This window comes from Betta splendens, chromosome 24, assembly GCF_900634795.4.
Source record: "Betta splendens chromosome 24, fBetSpl5.4, whole genome shotgun sequence".
NCBI lineage: Eukaryota > Metazoa > Chordata > Actinopteri > Anabantiformes > Osphronemidae > Betta > Betta splendens.
In genome coordinates this window covers 10907382-10928244 of record NC_040901.2, presented here as the reverse complement: position 1 = coordinate 10928244, position 20863 = coordinate 10907382, and the positions used below count along the sequence as shown (strand labels likewise).

General features: G+C 44.2%; 4 protein-coding genes across 12 annotated transcripts in view; 3 read left to right on the top strand and 1 right to left on the bottom strand.

Moving 5' to 3' along the window:
* Positions 1-2587, top strand: part of gphnb (gephyrin b) — a 37555-nt gene extending 34968 nt beyond the window's left edge. For 2 of the 6 annotated variants that reach the window (XM_029141643.3, XM_029141647.3), the window contains exons 19-25: positions 44-165; positions 271-358; positions 501-574; positions 656-723; positions 832-935; positions 1095-1191; positions 1274-2587. In XM_029141643.3, the coding sequence (XP_028997476.1) occupies positions 44-165; positions 271-358; positions 501-574; positions 656-723; positions 832-935; positions 1095-1191; positions 1274-1407 (687 nt within the window). In that variant the 3' untranslated portion in view covers positions 1408-2587. Of the gene's footprint in view, positions 1-43; positions 166-270; positions 359-491; positions 575-655; positions 724-831; positions 936-1094; positions 1192-1273 lie in introns of all 6 variants that reach the window. The other 4 variants (XM_029141648.3, XM_029141651.3, XM_029141641.3 and 1 more) reach the window with 3 other exon arrangements.
* A 1118-nt stretch (positions 2588-3705) lies between these two features.
* Positions 3706-14421, top strand: pals1b (protein associated with LIN7 1, MAGUK p55 family member b). Of its 2 annotated transcripts, none has more exons than XM_029141671.3 (14): positions 3706-3949; positions 5934-6401; positions 6890-7098; positions 8739-8816; positions 10002-10109; positions 10282-10443; positions 10588-10665; positions 10741-10924; positions 11578-11646; positions 11767-11838; positions 12456-12617; positions 12766-12968; positions 13226-13336; positions 13500-14421. In XM_029141671.3, the coding sequence occupies exons 2-14, from the start codon at positions 6074-6076 to the stop codon at positions 13674-13676; spliced, it is 1941 nt and encodes a 646-aa protein (XP_028997504.1). In that variant the 5' UTR covers positions 3706-3949; positions 5934-6073; the 3' UTR covers positions 13677-14421. The 2 variants fall into 2 exon arrangements, with proteins under 2 accessions (XP_028997504.1, XP_028997503.1); XM_029141670.3 differs by having other exon boundaries at positions 9990-10109.
* A 157-nt stretch (positions 14422-14578) lies between these two features.
* atp6v1d (ATPase H+ transporting V1 subunit D) lies at positions 14579-17481 on the bottom strand. The gene is made up of 9 exons (XM_029141738.3): positions 17261-17481; positions 16543-16660; positions 16207-16286; positions 16054-16121; positions 15924-15968; positions 15742-15845; positions 15534-15600; positions 15379-15457; positions 14579-15230 (listed from the first exon to the last, which is right to left on the bottom strand). The coding sequence occupies exons 1-9, from the start codon at positions 17299-17301 to the stop codon at positions 15086-15088; spliced, it is 747 nt and encodes a 248-aa protein (XP_028997571.1). The 5' UTR covers positions 17302-17481; the 3' UTR covers positions 14579-15085.
* Positions 17482-17560: 79 nt separating this feature from the next.
* On the top strand, positions 17561-20848 carry eif2s1b (eukaryotic translation initiation factor 2, subunit 1 alpha b). 3 transcript variants are annotated; one of them, XM_055506547.1, is made up of 9 exons: positions 17561-17714; positions 18417-18659; positions 19105-19184; positions 19302-19453; positions 19604-19710; positions 19826-19923; positions 20033-20176; positions 20256-20402; positions 20776-20848. In XM_055506547.1, exons 2-8 carry the CDS (start codon positions 18419-18421, stop codon positions 20379-20381), a joined length of 948 nt encoding a protein of 315 aa, XP_055362522.1. In that variant the 5' UTR covers positions 17561-17714; positions 18417-18418; the 3' UTR covers positions 20382-20402; positions 20776-20848. The 3 variants fall into 3 exon arrangements, with proteins under 3 accessions (XP_055362522.1, XP_028997565.1, XP_028997566.1); XM_029141732.3 differs by having other exon boundaries at positions 20256-20848; XM_029141733.3 differs by lacking the exon at positions 17561-17714 and adding an exon at positions 17813-17932 and having other exon boundaries at positions 20256-20848.
* The last annotated feature ends 15 nt before the right edge of the window (positions 20849-20863 follow it).

Sequence of the window (20863 nt, the reverse complement as noted above, 5' to 3'; positions counted from 1 at the left end):
TGTGTTCGACGACCCAGAATCACGTGACTGCGTATCTGCGCAGCTGCTGAACCCAGAAGACGACCTCCATCCTGGGAAAATCAGGGACAGCAATCGCTCCACTCTGCTGGCCACGATCCAGGAGCACGGCTACCCCACCATCAACCTGGGCATCGTGGGGGACAAGTACACGCTCGTCTTTACCCTTTAATGTGAAACCCCTTTAATACACTGTGCTCACATCCCGTTTCTCCTCTCCTTGCATTTTCGCCACGTCTGTGCGTCCCGCAGCCCCGATGACCTTCTCAATGCTCTGAACGAAGGCATCAGCCGTGCTGATGTCATCATCACCTCAGGAGGAGTGTCCATGGGAGAGAAGGTACTTGTAAGCCTCCGACCTGTGTTTCACTGACACCTTGTGGCAGCGAGTGGACACGGTTTTAATGCTACTGTTTAAATTGAATTCAAACCATTTTCCATACTTATCAGAGCGCGTGCTTTGTTTGTAACATATGTTTCAGGACTACCTGAAGCAGGTGCTGGATATTGATCTTCATGCTCAGATCCATTTTGGGCGTGTTTTCATGAAACCAGGGTGAGAAAAGGGTTAAATGCACAATATGCTCATACTGAGGAAATGGTGTAGAGCTCACAGTGGTGTGTCTCCTTTTTTCAGTCTCCCAACCACATTTGCCACCTTGGACATAGACGGTGCTCGCAAACTAATCTTTGCCCTCCCAGGTAGTGTGTGAAGTTGAGAGTAAGAGTGATTCACTCGGCGCTGTTGAAGAGGTGTTTCTCACACATTTCTGTCCTCCTGCTCTCTCCTCTCTGCGTGTCCGTCCGTCCTAGGAAACCCTGTGTCCGCTGTTGTCACCTGTAATCTCTTTGTAATCCCTGCATTGAGAAAGATGCAGGGGATTTTGGACCCTAGGCCCACCATCATCAAAGCAAGGGTAGGACACACAGGGCAGCCAGAGCAAGCCCGAGCATCCAGGCTCCCCAAGACACACAGAGTTAACGCTGGCCTGAGTCACATCCTTAAACCCTCTGCACTCAAGGCTTCTGTTGTTCCATTAACAGTCTAATGTGATGAAATGAATTTTACTTTCCAGTTGTCTTGTGATGTAAAGTTGGACCCTCGCCCTGAGTATCACCGCTGCATTCTGACATGGCATCACCAGGAGCCTCTGCCGTGGGCACAGAGCACAGGTAAGAGGCAGGAAAGGAGCAATGCTGGTTATCCTGCGCCGGAATATCCTAAATGTGACTTTCTGTGTCGTCATCGCTGCAGGGAACCAGGTGAACAGCAGGCTGATGAGCATGCGCAGTGCTAACGGGCTTCTGATGCTACCTCCCAAAACAGAGCAATACGTGGAGCTGCACAAGGGCGAGGTGGTCGACGTCATGGTCATTGGCCGGCTATGATGTCATCACAGAGGGACGGCGAGTTGGCGTCATATAGCGAGGGTTGGAATGGGTGGTTCACGGTGCATGTCCACATATCATTGACTATTCTGTAATATGCAACGGCACAGCTAGTTTTTATTGATTTGGATAACGTTGAGGTATAGTCAACATCTTGATCACAACCTAGATACATATAAAAAAATTCATTTAAAAAGATTATAGTATTTCAAACAAAGAAAATATAACTTTTAATGAAAACATCTAATTATAAAAAGAGATTTATTCTGTAATATATTATTATGATTATTCTTATTATTATTATCATTATTCTTCTTATTATCATTATTATATTAAGGCAACTTTGTTCCTTTCATTGCAATTGCTTTGTGTGTTCAATGCTAGACCTTATCTATAGCAGTAGCATTTTAATAGACAGCTGTAGGTGCCTGCCAGGACAAAAAAAAGAAAACTATTATTTTCTCATCTTTAGTGGAAAAAAGAATCTGTTTTTTTAAAATGAAGAAAACAATGAGGAAGACTCCAGATTTCCCATGGTGCTCAGCTAAGAGGACGAGGAAGGCTCATCAAGGTCACTTCCTCTTTTGAGCGCCCGTCAAGGTGACACTTCTGTTTTTCTCTCATTAGTATGCATCATAATGGCTTCACAAAGAGCTTTGCTTGTTGTTTATCTTGTGAGTCTTGTTTATGTGCGCAGTGCCAAATGCCTGGGCAGGGGAGAGGTGATGGTGGGAGGGGAAGGTGGGGGGAGGGGGGGACACCCCAGACTGCCCAGACCCTGAAGCTTCCTTATATTCACAGTGACCGGGTGTACACTCTGCTCCAGATCCCCACCGCGGGGGAGAGCTGAACCTGGGGAAAATAATCTTTTATTTGATCAACTATTTAAGAGGAAAAAAGACAGAAAAGAAACAGCTTCTTTAAGTGCTGACAGCCTTTTTAACCAACTTCACAAAAAATGTACAGAAAAAAATAAGATCCATATTGTACAGATATATGTGACCAGCACTCCTAAGGAAATTATTAAGCAATGAGGAGACATTGAACAACGCTGTACTATAACATTTTCTGTAATGATATGAAACTGATGAAAGAGACTAAGATAATAAAAATCCTTGATGATTATGTAAAAAAAGTTCTTGTTGGGTTTCCTTTTTTAATAAAATATACCTAAAGAAAACTGGTTTCCTTACGTGATTAGTGTTTTTCTTGGTGGTAGTTAAGTCTGAAGTTTATTTCAACATGATCAAATGTGATCCAGTCCAGCTGCTTTAAAATCAGTCATTGCAAACCAAAGATGGCTTTAACGATCTCTCTTTCTAGGAAGGGAAGTATCTGAAAGTCAGCAGTTTAATGAGTGTAAAAAATCTTAAGCACAGAGGCATCAGAGAGGATTAACTTAATGAAAAGGATATCAGGAAAAATGTAGCTCCAAGCTTTGAAGATATCTCTGAGGCAGAGACAGATTAGACCCTTTCTGTGCTGCTCTGTAAGGTTAAATGACAGTAGATCCCATTAGCTGATGATTAATAGCGCTGTGACAAGAACATTCACATTGTGAATGTGCACAAATGTGTGGAATGGAAGGAGATCAGTGTGAAGGTGGTTGAAGGAAAATCAAGCATTTCCTGCAGGAAATGTTTTATATTTTACTACTTAACTTTTTGCTTGGCTCTACTTGATGATGATTCTCTGGCTGTGCGTCGTTTGAAGCTATTTTACAGCGGGTTAGTATGACTTTGTCCTTGTTTTGTGACTCAGCAGCTTTGTGACCCTTCGGGCCCGTGGACCTGTCCTCGTTAGGCTGATTCAATAGCACATCCATGGCCGCGGGCCACCGGCGGCTCCCGGAACAGGTCAACTGAGTCATTTAGCTTTTTCAGCCGCAGGGACCGAAGAAAGCAAAAACACTGCGGTTGCAGTATCATGCATCATTTATGTTGGTCGCCGTAGGGAATAAACAAATGAATAAAAAACATAGCTCGTACTATAGAATTTAAACAATAATTACTACTCTATAATGCTACTATTATATAAAACTATATAATAAAACTATCTTAAGTGGTTCTAACGTTTTAACGCCTCAATATGGTGACCAAAATATTGCAGCCACTACTAAATAAATATACCTGTACGCCAATATTCTCCTCACATTTTTGTTTTATCTCTGGGTTTTAATCGATGTTTCTAAATATTAAAGCGCTTTGTCGCAGTACTGCTTTTGTACTTTATGTCAACCCTGTCCTGCTCCTGTGCGTGTGGTCATTCCGTGCCTGGCCGACAGGGGGCGCTGATGAGCCGCGGCGTTGCCACGGAAACGGCTCAAAACACCAGGCGCAGTCGAGCAGCAATGGCTACAAGTGTCCCGACTGTGCCTGGACGAAAGTCACTGCGGCGGCGGAGCGCGGTCCCGTGAACACCGCGGCGGACCTGGCGTTTGTTCCCCTGTGCACGTGAATAAAACGCACGCGTTCGTATCGCTGGATTACGACGGAATCCCGGGTCGTTGTCCGGTCCCATTCAGCTCGCCGAGTTTGAAGCGGTGAGTACCAACAGTTACGGGGCAGCTAACCAAGTTACCGTTAAGCTAGGACGCTAGCCGTGCCAGGCTAAGCTAACTAAAACCCATAACCACCATAACCACCTTTGTTGCGTTAGAAACAGCTTTTCTACACACGTTTCTATTATATTTCGTCGTCGCTTTTTTGCACAAAACTATAACTTTGGTGGTATGTGTGCAGCAAGTACGGTCGGGTTCTGGTGCTGGCGGATAAACCCAGTTAAGTCTGTTGACCATTAGCCTTGTTGACTTCAGTGACTAGTTAACGCAGAACGTCGGAAACGAGCAACTTGAAATAATGGTGTTTTTCTGAGATAATAAGAAAGTCGTTTAAAAATGTATTGTTTTTTATACAGCCAGGATATTTAATGTTTAGTTGTGATGGGACTGTAATAAGGACAATTGTAAATAGGTAGAGCATCACTTTAGTACAGACTTTAGTATATATAGTATATAGTATGTATTAGTATAAATATTAGATATTCCAGCAGAGGACATGCTCATAGCTGCCTATTAGTACCGTTATCAGAATATCTGGGATGAAATACTGCTGCCCATCCGCTCATGATCTTTTATCAAGAGCTCTAAATCTCACCCAAAGATCTTCTTCTCATAGGAAACAAAACACATCTAAACTAGTTTTCTACACATGCAGTGTGGATTTAATGTAATGGATGTCAAAATGAGTGGCCTTGTTTGTTTATGTCTAGGTGGAGTTGTTCACTTTGTTCTGATTCTGCTAACCGCTCCTATCAGTCCCTTCCCAGTATCCCTCCTGCTGCCAGTGGGACCACTGAGCTGGACTAGAGTACGAGATCTCCAGCCTAATTAAGCCCACGGGAACAGATGGCTCAGTGGCAGACTCTGCTGTTTATCAGACGTACACGCAGCCAATCTGAATGAAGCTAAACGCTTATGCACAGGAGGGGTTTGGGAGCTTGGACCAAGAGCTGGGGGAATCAACCTGCCAGACATAATTAGCTGTGGGAAGTAGGTAAAAAAAGGAGGGGCGGCTGTCAGGTGGCGGATGGTGACAAGGATGTATGACTGGCTAGAGAACAAGAGCCTCAAAGGTGTTTTTCCTTCCTGCAGCGATCAGAGCAATTTACTGTGTTGGTTTCAGATGAAATTGCAGGTATTTTCACAACAGACTGGAGAAAGACAGCTCTGCCTCACCCACTGTGTGGTATTTAAACAAGTTAATATTAAGATTTATATATTTTTAACCCTGTGAAGACTTTTAGTCTCCCTACCAACTGCACATACGTTTAACACTAACTACAGGTAGAGCTCTCAAGCTACCATATTTACTAATATGGTATTATTGTATGCAGCATCCCTAAAATAGATTATAATCCACAACAGTCACAACATTCCCAAATCTGGTGAGTCAAGGATAACATTGCAATGCAATATCCTTACTTAGCTTTCTGCACAGCTTCTGGAAACAGATGGATGTTTTGATTAAGCTCTTCATAAGGACAGTACAGTTGGGAACAGGTGTACTCAAGCAAGTGGCTGGATGCGGCTGAAGTGAAGGGATTTCAGGTGACTGAGGCCAGAGAGCTTTCCATGTTAGGCGTTAGATTAGTGGTGTGATAGAGAGGAGTGAATGTTAGCTCAGATCACAGGTAGCTGGTTACCAGCTCAGGACACCAGTGAGCGACATTGCAAATGTTATTTATATAAAACTAGGGTTTATTTCTAATATTAATGAATCTTTTTTTGTTTGTTAAAAATAAACAAATACGCAAGAAGATATTTAATACACTATATTAATTTAATAAGTCCCGATCAAGTGTTCACCTCTGTTTATTTTAGAACTCAATGTGTGTTTGGTGTTGTCATGCGTAGAGTCGTGCATTTAAACTAATATGTAATGCATTGGACTGCTCTATAACTTTCAATGCATGCAGCAAAAATTTGAAAATCATTTAGAAATTGACAAAGTCTTCTTGCATTTCAGGATGGAGTATAAGAGACTACGCCATTCATCGTCATGATATGGCTCCTGATTTGAAACATCCTAGCACCAGTATCTCATGAACCACAACGAGATCTCAGGAAACACTGGGGTGGTTTGAGCTCTACACTGCTGCAGCAGGAATGATCACGTCCTATATGAACGGCTATGCACAGGATGCCCCTGGTCAGGCCAAAAGCCACAGGGAGAGGGCTGTGGACTGTCCAGGAGAGGAAGGTAGCCTTGTTAAGTCTCCACAATGCAGTGCCCACATGGAGAGGATCCAGCACTACCAGGAGGAGTTAAGGAAGAAGAGAGAGGACGAAAGCAGGGAGAAGCACAACATTGATCCCAACGCTTCACTGAGGCTCAAGAAGCTGTCACAGAACCCCAAGGTGGGCATTGACAATCCCACCTTCGAAGGGAAGGAAAAGGCGACCAAAGAAACATGCTCCCAGGATCATGTAGCTGGTGAGTTTCAGACGGGGGGGTTGTGGCGTCTTTATAGGGGTCAAAGGAGGTGGAAGGGCGGCTACAAAGGAGGAAACCAAGATAATGGAGAATTTAGAGCCTTTGCAAACACTGGGTGAGAACAAAAGGGAGTCAGAACAATGACGACTCAGTGGACAGAACAGAGGGAACTGATGGAGGAGGGTGATGACCATCCGCGGTTTCCATGCGTTAGTGGCTTGGTCTCACGTTCGTTCTAAAGAGCCAGTTACTGCCTCTAACAAGAAATGTTAGTATTTGACCCTTTATCTTCAGCCTGAAGAACAATGTACACGATGCACTCAAGCATCACAGCCCTATATATGTATATGTGTAAGGTTATCAATGACCTCATTTCAACTTAGTACACATACAATATTGGGCCCAGGGCCCATATAATGTATTTATAATATATATGTTAGAGAATGGCATACATAATGTTCTTACAGTGGTTTGTGCTGTTTCCTCAGAATATGAAGAGTTCCTGCAGGCTCTGAAGTGTGTGCAGCAATGCCTGACTGATGCACAGAGCCAACAGGACGCCGAGCTGATAATGCAGCTCCTTACCAAGGAGGACTTCAGGACCGCCTACACCATCTACTGTGCTGTGTCCCAACAGATGAGCAGAGTCAGCCCCACCTCGCCTCTCACCGCCCAAGCTCAGGGCCTTTGCCAGGAGGTATGGTGAACGGTGATTCTGAAGTTAAAGCTGGAAATAAAAACCCCAAGAAGCATCAGCTAGTTCTGTGTGTTCACGAGAGGAGAATGACATGTCTCCAGAGTCATCTTTAGATATAATTAACCATTCTACATGCCAGTTCTCATGAGAGTAACAGATCGTCCATAGAGGAGTCTTTTTGGCTCATTAAGGCCCTTAGTTTGTACCCACCAATTTGTGGTTTTGACTTGTATTCAGAGGAGCATATTTCATAGTATAGAGCTAAATAAACACACTCAAGCGTGAACGGTCTTTGCTTGAAGTAATGATTTGTTTAACAAAGCTGACGAAAAGACAGCCATAGCAGTTTGAATAATTACTGGATGGAAATTGTCTTGTGGAAATAGGGTTGTTGGATTCAGATATAAAAAAAAGACATATGCAGAGTGAGACAGCTGGCAGAAGGAGGAAAAATAGGATTATTAGGGTGAAGGGAGGATAAGATGACAGGATGATATTTAAAAACGACAAAATAAGAAACGGGAAAGGATTAAAAATTCAGGCATATGTTTTATATTAAAAAAATTCTGACCAATAAGTTTAAGCACTGTCTTTTGAGCCCCAGTGGAGAGAATGACAGAGACTACGGCTGAGTTTTTCATTGACAAAACACAAACCAGTAATTGACCCGTGTCCCAGCGGAACCCAGCCTCAGCAAGTTAAGAGCGGAAAAGCAGCCTGTCACACGGAGCCCGGCTCCTGTAAAAAGGCACATTTCATGTGAATTTAGCTGAACCCCTGTACATATTTGACAGCCTACACCCACAATAGCCACTTCATTAGGATTAGTGTCAGCGTTTGATAGGTGTAGCCGCGTGTCAGCACAGCCAGGCTGGTGCTGTGTAACGTTTTTTTAGTTCAATGTATAAAGCCTCGTTGGAACAGACTGAGTAGAGTTCACTCAAAGAGCACCAAGCAGCAGCAGTGAAACTAATAGAATTTCTATTTCAGTCTTGATGACATTAGATTGAACATACAGGGGCTGACTGATATGATCTGCGTGCGTTACACACAACACGTTGTCTTCCTGTATCCAGTAAATCAGTGTACGCTCTCATCCATCAAGCACAGCTCGCAAGGTGCTTAACAATGCGTAACAGTTTGAGCTGCAGTGTGTCTAAACTAAGTGGCTGCTGTGTGTGACACTCAGCTTGGCCATTAGGTAAACTAATCTCCCAGCAGCCTTCGGTGCTGGCTGAGCAGCACAGCGCACCGCAGGAAGGAGGCCAGGATCTGGGAGGCCAGAAAAAGAAACTCCAGCAGCTTACGGCAGCGTGGGCCGAAGCAGCACTGCCGGGGGGAGGGGGAAGTGCGTCACCTTGTTAGTGAGCACTTTGATTAGTGTAATGGATGAACTAAGCTCTAAACAAGAAGAGGCAGAAAGACATGAGTGACAGAAAACCAAAAGGCCCACTGTCACAAGCAGAAGCGTCCCTCCACCATAAAACAAGAGTCAAGCGAGGGCGGCCAGCATCCTGACCTACACTCAGGCAGGACGGAGGGGTCTCCAGTCCATCACAGGGCCACGCATATACATGGACCCCACACATTCACACACTCAGCTAATAACATGTTTTTGAACCGTGTGTGTCTCTGCTCAGGTACAGAAGATCCTCCAGTCCAGTCAACAGAAGGAAGGCGTGGAGCTCAAGACTCTGCTCACAAATCCACATCTTCAGGTCAAAGATGAACTCCTCTGCTGTGAACTTTCATATTTATGTGATGGCATCAGAGAGACCCACAAATACAATAATGTTGCTATGCACAGGCTGCTGCTTGTCTTTTGTTATGGCCTAGGCTCAGTTTAAGGAGGTTCCTTGTAGCTTTAACCTGTTTAGTAACGATCTTATCCTACGTCGCCATGGCTGCTGTTGGCGCAGCTGAGCAAATGTGCAATTAGGATGTTCCTCTTAGGTGAGGCACATGGTGCACACTTCACAGAAGTGATTAGGCATCACAGGTTCAGGCAGGCCACACCTGTATTTATCTACATCTTAAGTTCATCATTTCATATTGTAACATAAACCTTTAGCTTCAATGAAGCAGCTCTGCTGTGGTTTTACAGTCGTAGATCCTGTCATAAAAGCGTGCAAGGTCTGATAGTGGTCCCACTGGCCTGTTACTCCTACTACTGATTCAGAACCATGTAGGCAGCAGGTGCAGTGTGATAGGAGGCTCACTCGCACAGGAACAGCCGTCGAGTCTGTACACAACCTCATACCCAACAGTAACACAGGTACATGTGTCAGACGGCCGGGGTCACGCTCGCGTCCATTTGTCTTTCCCCCGGACGCGTATTCCTCGCGAGCAGCCAAGGTGTCGCCTGATTGATGATGATGGTTCCTGACTCCTAAATGCAAGAGGAGATCAAGACAGATTGTGTCTACACCGCGTAGCGTGGTCTCCGCTCTCCCAGGTCCTCTCTGCTGCAGGATAGAGAAAGTAATTTGGTCTGACGGTTATTAATTGTTAGCTACGGAGCACTTGTCACGTTAAATGAAGTGAAGAAGCAATCTCTATATTATTTCTGGCTTAGAGATGGGTTTGCTGACGGGACCTATTAACAAACGATGGAGGATAGAGAGGCTTCAGGTAGTAAGTGCATGTCTAAGGACCTGTTTGCTCACTTCTTTCATCATTTGATATCCGTAAATAACAGCCATAAACTGTAAAGCTAAAAGTGCACCGCCTCTATGATTATTTGATTTCCACCGTGCTAGAAAAGACGTCACGCTTCATTCTTCTTCACCTCACGCTGCCTCTTTGTTCCTGTCTATTCTGTGTTTGTGAACTGTTCGTATGTGCCTGCTGTTTGTCTCTATGTCGGTCTCTGTGTCTGTTTTGTGTGGCAGGCACTGATGCAGGCCCATGACAGTGTGGCAGTGCAGGAGATGGCAGAGGAAAATGTGACCCAGTACCTTGGAGAGACGGTTAAACTGGTGCAGCTGGAAAAGGCCCAGGACACTCCACTGGTAAGACACGCACTAATAGAAGTTTTCAGCCCACTGTGTTTATGTCCTCTTGTTTACAGGCTCTCTGACATTTATGCTGCTTTCTGCTTCATTCACTTAATCACCATAATAATTGCCTAACTGTGGCTCGTTTTGTGAGATGAAACCTTTTACGTGCCTGTGTGTCCATCAGGGTGCAACAGTACGTAATGACATGGACAGTGTGGTGGTGAGCCGTGTGGTGAAAGGGGGAGCAGCGGAGCGGAGCGGCCTCCTCAGTGAGGGAGATGAGATCCTGGAAATTAATGGTGTTACAATTCGTGGGAAGCATGTCAATGAAGTCCATGACTTACTGGTAAGTTAATGGGACATTAACATGGGCTCACCTGAAATCTAAAATTGTGTCATTTAGACTTGAGACTTCATCCAGAAGCAGGTTCATCCTGACCTGTACCTGGTGACACAGCAGTGTGACATCTCATCTCATCTCCTCCAACAGCAACATATGCACGGCACGCTGACGTTCCTCCTGGTGCCGAGCTCTCAAGTCAAAGCTGCGCCGCACAGACAAACTGTGGTAAGTGTGCGTGTGCATGCGCCAGGGAACGAGAATGGCGGTGAGTAAAGCTGACGTCTGAACCCTCGTCCTCAGATGCACGTACGAGCTTACTTCGACTATGACCCGTCCGATGACCCCTTTGTGCCATGTCGAGAGCTGGGTCTGTCGTTCCAGAAGGGAGACATCCTCCACGTCATCAGCCAGGACGACCCTAACTGGTGGCAGGCCTACAGGGATGGAGATGAGGACAACCAGCCTCTGGCTGGACTCATTCCTGGTGGGAATCAAAGCACCGCTCCAATATTTATATGTAGTTTGTTGTTTTACGGGGCCAGATAATGGCTGCAAATGTGTAAAATGTTTATTTTTGTGTCTATCGCTTTTCTATGTTTTGTCTACTCTTTCTACTTGCTACTGTTGCATTTTTTTACAATCTATGCAGCGCATATGGTGCAAACAGCAACTGTAAATACTGGATTTAACAAAACGACTACATGGGATAGTTTGTCACATTATATTGCCAAGTTGAGTCCACCCTTTTGTAGTACATCAGAGTAGAGTCCCAGAAAAAGAGCTGGTCTGCCTGTGACTAATAACTAATCTGGCTACATAAACGATCTTGGCAGGAAACGCCACCCATCTGCCACATGAAGCAGATTAAAACAAACACCTTATTTGTGATTACTCTTTGACCTGGACTGTTGTGGCTGGAAGGAAAGGAGGTTAAGCACTGGAAATGGAAAGTGGGCCATCGATTGCCTGGAAAGTCTAGGAGGAGTATGGAAAATAATTCCATAAAAGCTGTAATGCCTTCAGTGGTGCCTTGATATTCATTTAAAGCACAATGAACGACTATTCTAAATGCACAATTTCACAATATAATTAGGTGGTGTGAATATTGTGTTGATTTTTTTTATTTGCTATTCTCAGGGAAAAGCTTCCAGCAACAGAGGGAGAGCTTGAAGAAGACTGTACCCGACAGAGGTCGAGAGCACCAAGGTGAGAAGCTATGGGCTTAAAAAAGTTGTCCAAGATGAAGCATCCACTTTGAAACGTAATAAATAAATATACTGAATATCTGGAACCTATCTGCCTTTAAAACCTGAATGCATGTTGCAGGGAAGCTTTGGTATCCAAAGAAGAACAAGAAACAGAGGAAGAAGAGCACATCAAACTTCAGTAAAAATGCCGGTACGACTCTCCTCCTGCTCATTCTCACCTGTAGGTTAAGTGAATGAGTGGGTTTCTGGTTAAACAACGTGCTGCTCAAGTCGTGTCCTCCACTGTCGCTCCTCATTTACTGCCCGTGACGAGCCCCCTCCCGGCTGGACGTGTGCCAAGTGGCCACACGCCGTCAGCGTTAACGCCGCGCGTTAGCCACAGTTGACACATCTCGTCGTTGTCACAGCAGCTTGTCCAGACTTGGCGTGTCACAGGTCAGATTAGTCCTGTCTTCACAGACAGGATCAAGGAGGCACCAACAGGTGGGTAGAGGCACAGAAGTGTGGGAGCACACCTCGGGTAACTCCTATGTGCTTTTGTCTCACACCTTATATAGTGAAAGATGCTGTTGATGGATTTTATGTGTTAATAACTCAAACATTCAGCCGGATGCTTCTGAAAAACTCTCTGGAGGTTCTGAAATAAAACAGTAATATTTCAGTACTGGGGTCTTTTTAACCTCCCTTTCACCTTCCCACAAAGGTCAGAGGTCAGATTTAAATACAGAATAGCTGCTCAAGAGCTAGAAGGGATTTGGAAGGTTGATCGGGAATGTTTCATTAACCCCTGCCATTTTGTATCTTCAGACTACGACGAGATCCTGACCTACGAGGAGATGTCCCTCTATCACCAACCCACCAATCGGAAGCGGCCCATAGCTCTGATTGGTCCAACAAACAGTGGCCACGATGAGCTACGACGGAGGCTTCTGTCAATCGAACCAGAGAGGTTTGCTGTCGCTGTCCCACGTAAGTCTGCTCCTCGGAAAGGTGTAAATGAACTACATCTGACACAAGTCCTAAAAACAATGTCACAGCTGTATCATAAAATTTCACGTTTTAAGGATTATTGTGACTATAAATATTTAGCTTTTAATTTCTCCTTTTCACGGCCCAGACACGACCAGAAGCCCAAGGATACATGAACAAAATGGCAGAGAGTACCATTTTGTGAGTCGGCCCGGCTTTGAAACGGACCTGGCAGCAGGGAAGTTCATCGAGTCAGGAGAATACGAGAAGAACCTGTACGGCACCAGCACAGACTCGGTCCGGCACGTTATCAACTCTGGGCGCATCTGTTTGCTCTGCCTTCACACCAGGGTACGAGTCTGAGCGACAGTGACTGTCAAAGCAGTCTCCCACAGTGTTTTCTCTCTGACATGTTAATTACCAAGTCCGTTTTGAGCTTAGCCAAACATAATTACATATTGTACTACTACTGCTCATAAATCTTTTATACTTCAAACTATTTATTGTCACTACCATAACACAGTGGTAGTATTTGTTGTGATGTATTTTTACTTTTCTTTCTTTCTCACAATTTCATTTACTCGTGTTTCTGTTCTTCCGCTCATCAGTCGCTTCGAGTGTTGAGGTCTTCCAACCTTAAGCCATATGTCATCTTCATCGCTCCTCCTTCTCAGGAAAGACTACGCACCCTACTGGCCAAAGAAGGCAAAACACCCAAGGTTGAACATTTGTATCTCGCACTTAGATGTTAATATTCAAGCTGTAAATGTTTGTATGATAATGGTGACCGCACTGAGCAGACGCGTTCCAGTCCTAGTTCATGTTGAGTGGTTTAGTCTAGTCTTGTGTTTCTCAGCTGATGTTTTGTTTTCCGTTGCCCAGCCGGAGGAGCTGAAGGAGGTCATTGAGAAGGCCCGTGAAATGGAGCACAGCTTCGGCCACTTCTTCGACGCGACCATCGTAAACATGGATCCAGACCAGGCTTTCCATGAGCTGCGCAGGCTGATTGAAAAGCTGGACACTGAGCCGCAGTGGGTGCCCACGTCTTGGCTGTGCTAGAGGTCAGGGGGCTTTCTAAGAGGACTCTCAGGGCAGGAGAAGGTAAATGAGGTAAGATTGAAAAATGAAGGACAGTGGGACATCACTGGATTCTCACCTGCACATTCTCCTTGTTTGATGAGGAGGTGATTGTTACCACATTGCAAAGACAGACTCAAGTTTCTAACTTTTCTTTTTGTGGGTGTGTGTCTTTGTGGTTGATGTTCTTGTTTTATTTCTTTCAGATTTATGAAAAAAATATTTACCCAACAAATAGAAATTTCTATTGAACACTTAATAGTTATTTATAAATGTAAATATATATTTTCTAGACCAAATATTTTATTGTTACATTTTGTGTGGCATATACAAAATGAGACACTCAACCAAGAGTGTTAACGCCGCAATTCTTACATGGCTGCCTGTTAATGCAGAAAGACAAGCACTTGTGTAAAGGCGGCTGCAGTACGTCTTCCATTGTAATTGCTGTGCTCTGCAGTTTTGTGTTACTTCCTCTACATCAGTGTCAGTATTATTGTGTTGTTCCATCTCAACAAACCTTAAATCTGAGGTTTTGTCTCTAGCTGATACTCACTATTATCATGCTGCAGAGTGCTGATAAGGTTTATTTATAACAGTATTTACAATCCATTTTAGTTAAAACTGGTGTAAATTCCACAAATACAGTGTGGCTTTTTGCAAGTAATAATTCATAAGAAAAATCCTGGAAAAAGTGTTAATAAAGTCAGATGCATACATGGAACAATGATGAACTCACTGTTTGTGTAGGTGTTTCATTCTCAAACGTCCTTGTATTGTTTTGCCACAGATTTTGTAAAATTGCCTAGTTTTAAAGGTTCCTATTTACCGGAATACTCCTCAGCACGAGGCGAAAGCCTCCTCACAAGAAACCAGGCAACGGGTGAAGCTTGAGGACGTATTTATTTGGATGAAGTGTTGGGCTTCGCTGACCGGCACACCAGTTTTACAGTGGGTGAGGTCACACTGGGGGATCTGGTGCAACATCCTCCAATGAGGTAGCGGCAACCCTGTGATACGAGGCCTCCACATCAGGAACTCACACACTCTCTGAACTCTACAACCACTTCAAGCTTTACAGCATGCAAGGGCTCTGCTTGTGGTGGGAAAACAAGTATTTACAAGCTGATCACCCACAGGGAATGCTTTTTTAATTTCACAGCCTATCATATTGATTCGTTATAACAGCGAAGTGGCAACACTTCTGTACAGTGGTGATTCTGAAAACACACTGCTCCCCGTCAGCACTGAGACAACACAACATTTATCACAGACAAATAACACAGAAACACCTTTCGTCACTTGCATTTGAAGACGAGAATATGGCCAGAGAGGCACAGAATAAATAGGATGTCTGGTGAAGTCGGTTACTTTGGGCCTGAAGAAGCTTGTCACTCAAACAGCAGGTCTTCATCCGTCTCCTCTGTCAGCATGTTAGTGGGCTCTGCTATGGGACCCAGCTTAGCCAGACGTTCTGCAATCTCCTTGTCTGTCCTTTCCCTGATCTGCTTCTTCTTCTCTTGGATCTTCTTCAACCTGGCAAATACAGGAAAGTATGTTGCTTTTACGTCCACCATTATTATTATTATTATGTAATAAGCAACAGAAAACCAGCTTTGTGATCACAGAACATAGCTTATTATATTTTGAAACATAATTAGATGTTATTTGTGTGTGCATTGACCTGTAAAACTCCTCTCGCTCTCTCTCGTCCAGCTCGGTGATGATGTAGGTGAGTGTGCGATCAATCCTGGGAATAATCACTGCAAAGTAAGTTAGCGATTAGTTTGACTACAGAAACCCTTTCTCTGACATTGGAGATGTTGAGTCTAAATTTACCATGTTCAATAGCATTCACACGGCGGTTGGTGATTTTTATGGCTTCATCCAGAGTGACAAAGGATGTCTGCAGACATAAATCAGTATTAATGTGTGCACTGTATGTATCATAGAACTGGGTGGTTAAAACTTTTTTTTGTAAGCATTACACACAATGATGCAAAATGTTTCTCAGAAATTGACCAGTTTAAGTTATTGCACCCCCTACCTGTAGGGAGGCCAACTCCACGAGCAGCTCCACAGCTCGGGCATAGTTCCTCTTCAACCGGGAGAGCTGCTCTCCTCCTCGGGCCAGGCCAGTCAGCTCATAACCTGACGCACACGGGAAGAAAGTACTGCATCACATTAGCCATGAATTTATCGCAAGTGAACGAGTGAGGCACGACTTACTGTCTCCGCCTTCCTGATAGTGTTCAAAAACGGGCAGGGTAACACCTGAAAGGGAGAAAAATGCACATGAACACCTGTCCTGTCACTCAACAACATTAATGAAAGGAGAAGGTGACATTTATAAGCTGACCTGCCACGTTGTCCTTCTTGGCTCTGACCTTCACCTGGGCTTTATTCACATTCTGGATCACGGTTGTGCTGCAGACATAATGACAAGTAACCTTCATAGACACATCTGTAGCAAAGATAATACTACATTGTTGCGTTTTGTGCTGATTCTCACCTGAAGTCACCAGCTGCAAATTTGGCCTCAGCCAAAGAGAAGGCAGCCTCTCTCATCACCTCTCCCATCTTAGTCTTAGTCTAAAAACCATTAGGAAACTGTTATACCCAAATGACTTTACCGACATTTATTAGGTAAAATCAGATGAGTACTAGACGCTGTTTCATTTCCTAACAGTATTCTAGTAAACATTACACAGTCTCCTATATCACCTTCACGACATGTTAGAAAGACTGTTGTATACAGTCTACATTTGTTTTGGTGAGATCAACCTAGGGAACTAGAAACCTGGTGTGAAATGCGGGATAAGTCATTTATTAGTTTAAGAAAACGGACCTCGATAATTTTGCGAAGGATCTGGCGGAAACGCATGGAGAGGGCGTCGGCCTTCTTCTTGAGCAGGTTGCGGCCAGTTTGTGCCCCTTTCAGTCGAGCTTTCATGATGGTCTGAGCCCTGCAACAACAAATGCACTGGTCTTTATCTGCCACATTACTAAATAATAATACGATTGTTGATGTAAGCTGTTCTTCATACATATCACAGTTCAGTGAAGAGGTGCAAACAGGGACTAAAACCATTTACTTATTTACTTAATTTGGTGTGTATTTTTCTAGAATTAAAAAAATGTTTTAGACACTCACAATTTCAAAGCTTTATGAGTATCTGTGCAATGAAACAATTCGACCTTGCAGACAACACAGGAAACTCCTCCAACAGGTACATGCTCAGGTTACACCATGATAAAGTCAAGACTTGTGCTCTCTGGAGGTCAGTTCTCCAACTGACAGCTCACACTTGGGTGACATTAGAAACATCACATGACAAAAGTAGAACTCTTCCTCTTTTAAACGGCAACCTGGCACTGATATAAACTACAATTATGTCTGAATCACAACGATAAAACTGTAACCCTTCCATTTGCTACAGACGCAGACAGGAGCAGGAAATCATTCATCTGACACACTGAAATAAACCAATCAATGAAACAGTTCCATATTAGATGGTTAAAATGCCTCGGATAGACAGCACCTAGCTAGCAAACAAGCTGCTTACATTCTGGACGGGAATATGTCGATCCTGTCTTTTCCAGACATCTTGGCGGCTTTTGATCGATGATTATTCTCTTCTGTTTATTTCAGTTTCTCAAAAATTGCCACTGGCGCTCAATAATTAATAAACGATATTAATCTGTACGTATAGTAGAGATAGCGCTATTTTTCGTGCAGGATTAGCTGCATAGATGAAGCCGTTGGTCGTGATCTTCTCCGACTCCGTCCGTGACGATCAGCTGGTCTCTGGTCATGTGACCGAGCGGAACTCCTTCTGCACATGCGCGTGGCAAGAATCTCTGACGTTCTTTTCCGGGTCGAAAAATTAGCACACCCATGAATGTGAGCTAGCGGGCCCGACGTTTAAGTAAAAAAATATAAAAGCTATTATTATCGGACATCTAAACTCTTTGACTACAGAAACATATAGTGCATCGGTTTGTGACCATATGACACAGGTGAGTGTTTGTTGACGAGAAAGATGTTTAAATGAGGGGTGGGGATTGCACGGGGCGCTAGCTTGGTAGCTAGCTTTTAGCCTCCGCAGCTGTGCATGTGCCGCATGTGAGCTGGGAACCGGGTTATTAGCGCTGAAGCTAACGGTTATTAAGTAATTGTTGTGGCCCCTAAATCAGATATTGTGTCTTGCAGTTCTATTTATAGTAACGATTATCAGGTAAGGTCGCCGTTCATGTACAGATGTAGTGATTTTTATCTCCCTGTTGGTTTATTTCAGATCTTGCAGTTAATTTAACACATTAAGGGGCTTCCTTTGCACGCGTTGCATCATCCTTTTCACGACCTGAAATGTGAAGTAAATGTTTACAAAGACAGTTTGTCTAATGCTTCTCCTTGTCCCTGACGGTAGTGTAGCATTAGGCTGAGCTTGTTTTTTTCATCTTCCAAATGAAAGGGATGAAATCAAACCAAATGGAATTAACAATGTGTATTAAATTACTTTTAGACAAGTCGTTAAAACTTCGGAGAAAATTGAGATTAAATTAAGTATTTAAAAAAAATTCTTGTGCTAAATTGAGACCCAGATCAAGATAAATATGAATCAGCACCTCTTGTTTTACTGAGGGGGGTCCATAGCAACATGTTAAAGTAACCCCAGCTTCAGATATCCAACCTCTACTTCTTTGTTTCGGCCCTCACAGCAATGCCGGGGCTCAGCTGTCGATTTTACCAGCATCGGTTCCCAGAGGTGGAGGATGTCGTGATGGTGAACGTGAGGTCCATCGCTGAGATGGGCGCCTACGTCAGCCTGTTGGAGTACAACAACATCGAAGGCATGATCCTCCTGAGCGAGCTGTCACGTCGACGTATCCGCTCCATCAACAAGCTCATCCGCATCGGCCGCAACGAGTGTGTGGTCGTCATCCGAGTAGACAAAGAGAAGGGTAGGTGTACTGAGCAGTCTGAGGCCAGGCAGGCTGGGAGCTGGTTCATATGCTCCATATGCTCAGTTGCAAGTGTGAAAGTCACAGGTGGCACAGACATATCAACAGTAATAAAAATGTATGCATCCTAGGGTTTAAGTGTATGTGATTCATATATAAAGTCATTCAGAGGTTTGTGAATGAAGACATTGAGACTGTCAAATGTCCTTAGCCACAGTTTATCACATGCAAACCAGCGTCTTAAGCAGCTGCAAGAGAAGAGATAACGTTGCTCATTCAGTCTCACGAACTGCAAACGCTGTCACGATTACCGTTCGAGCTTTATCAGATGTTGCATGTTTTTTTTTCTTGATAAAGTGATGTTGGCGTTTAACTCGGCAACAGGAATCTAGTAATCTGTTGATGTCAATCTTGTGACTGCATATCTTCATTAATTTCTCTCCAGGATACATTGATTTATCAAAAAGAAGAGTTTCACCAGAGGAGGCCATCAAGTGTGAAGATAAATTCACAAAATCTAAAACTGTAAGTTAGATTTTTTTTCTGCCTTAAATTAGTTCTTTAAATGATTTTTGCATGCCATTAAGTTTAGTACACTTTCCAGTTAAAGTCCCAAACTAACCCAGCATGTTGTGTTGGCAGGTGTACAGCATCCTGCGACATGTGGCAGAGGTGTTGGAGTACAGTAAAGACGAGCAGCTAGAGAGTTTGTACCAGCGCACCGCCTGGGTCTTTGATGAGAAATACAAGAGGCCTGGATATGGAGCCTATGACGTGTTCAAGCAAGCTGTATCGTAAGTTAGATTCCAAGTCTAAAGCTCAAAACAATGCAAGGTTTCACATCTGTTCTGTTTAGTTTATCATCTTCAAACCGTATTCACAAAGTCACTAAGAAGTTAGTGAGTGTTTCAAAACTCTTTATTTTTGTGTTATCCCCTGTCCAGAGATCCGGCCATCTTAGATGGTCTGGACTTAACAGAGGAAGAGAGGAGTGTGCTGATCGATAACATCAACAGACGACTCACTCCACAGGCTGTCAAAATCAGAGCAGGTAAACGGTGGCCACACGGTGTTTAGCAGCTGTAGCCATGTGTGAAACACGAAGCCTGGTGGCGTCTCTGTTGGTGTTGAAGTGACAGATTGTGTTTACCCTGCACGCCCTGCAGACATCGAGGTGGCCTGCTACGGGTACGAGGGCATCGACGCGGTGAAGGAAGCTCTGAGGGCTGGACTCGGCTGTTCCACAGAGGCCATGCCCATCAAGGTAATTTAGACAACAGGAAACATGTAAAGCACTGCATTTGTATTGGAGTAATGTCTGCTTTAGTTAATGTCCAACACGTAAATGAAAGTGCTGTGCTCTCGACTGACAGATCAACCTGATTGCTCCCCCTCGCTACGTGATGACGACGACCACTCTGGAGCGCACAGAGGGCCTGTCCGTTCTCAACCAAGCTATGGCTGCGATCAAGGAGAAGATTGAGGAGAAGAGAGGAGTCTTTAACATCCAGATGGAGGTGGGAACTGCTGCTTGATACACATTGTCGGCTTTTATTGTGTTTACACACCAACTAAACCGTAAACTGTTCCGTTCAGCCCAAGGTGGTGACAGACACGGATGAGACGGAGCTCGCCCGGCAACTGGAGAGACTAGAGCGGGAGAACGCTGAGGTGGACGGAGACGACGACGCTGAGGAGATGGAGGCCAAAACGGAAGACTAGAGTCAGCCCTTAGGAGTTCTGGTGGGAAAAACATCTAAGGAGACATTTTGGACAGACCTGGCCACATCCACTCATTCCAACTGATGTTAATTTCCATTTTGCGAACATTAACTGCAGCTCACTCATTGGGAGACTGCCCAGTTTGTTTTGTAGCAGAGTTCGACTCAGAGCACATGCACACAAGGAAGGTTGAATTTCCAATTACACAGTACATTTTAAATTAGTGATAACTCTAAAACAACAGCTGTTTACATGCAGTGGCCTTCACTTACCTGTTGCTTATGAGCCCAGTGTCTTCAGTGTGTGGCATTCATCTGGTCTGAGTAAAGGCTAAATGCATGGGCTCATCTGTCTCTACACCAGTCAAGTATTGACGGTGGTGTTTCTCTTCCAGTTGAAGGATTCTTACTGGCAAGACCTGCTCCTGTTTAGCCAACGTTGCATCAATAAAGTTCTGGAAGTTTTGACCTCAGTGCATCTTT

Bases quoted from the DNA above. Each gene is read 5' to 3' on its own strand.
- pals1b (XM_029141670.3), top strand. From the start codon at position 6,074: ATGATCACGTCCTATATGAACGGCTATGCACAGGATGCCCCTGGTCAG. The intron at 6,402-6,889 runs GTGAGTTTCAGA...CTGTTTCCTCAG, and splicing joins CTCCCAGGATCATGTAGCTG to AATATGAAGAGTTCCTGCAG. The intron at 10,925-11,577 runs GTGGGAATCAAA...TGCTATTCTCAG, and splicing joins TCTGGCTGGACTCATTCCTG to GGAAAAGCTTCCAGCAACAG.
- atp6v1d (XM_029141738.3), bottom strand. From the start codon at position 17,301: ATGTCTGGAAAAGACAGGATCGACATATTCCCGTCCAGAAT. The intron at 15,969-16,053 runs GTCAGCTTATAA...TCTCCCTTTCAG, and splicing joins CAAGAAGGACAACGTGGCAG to GTGTTACCCTGCCCGTTTTT. The intron at 15,458-15,533 runs GTAAATTTAGAC...CTTACTTTGCAG, and splicing joins TGTGAATGCTATTGAACATG to TGATTATTCCCAGGATTGAT.
- eif2s1b (XM_055506547.1), top strand. From the start codon at position 18,419: ATGCCGGGGCTCAGCTGTCGATTTTACCAGCATCGGTTCCCAGAGGTG. The intron at 19,185-19,301 runs GTAAGTTAGATT...TTGTGTTGGCAG, and splicing joins AATTCACAAAATCTAAAACT to GTGTACAGCATCCTGCGACA. The intron at 19,711-19,825 runs GTAAACGGTGGC...CACGCCCTGCAG, and splicing joins GGCTGTCAAAATCAGAGCAG to ACATCGAGGTGGCCTGCTAC.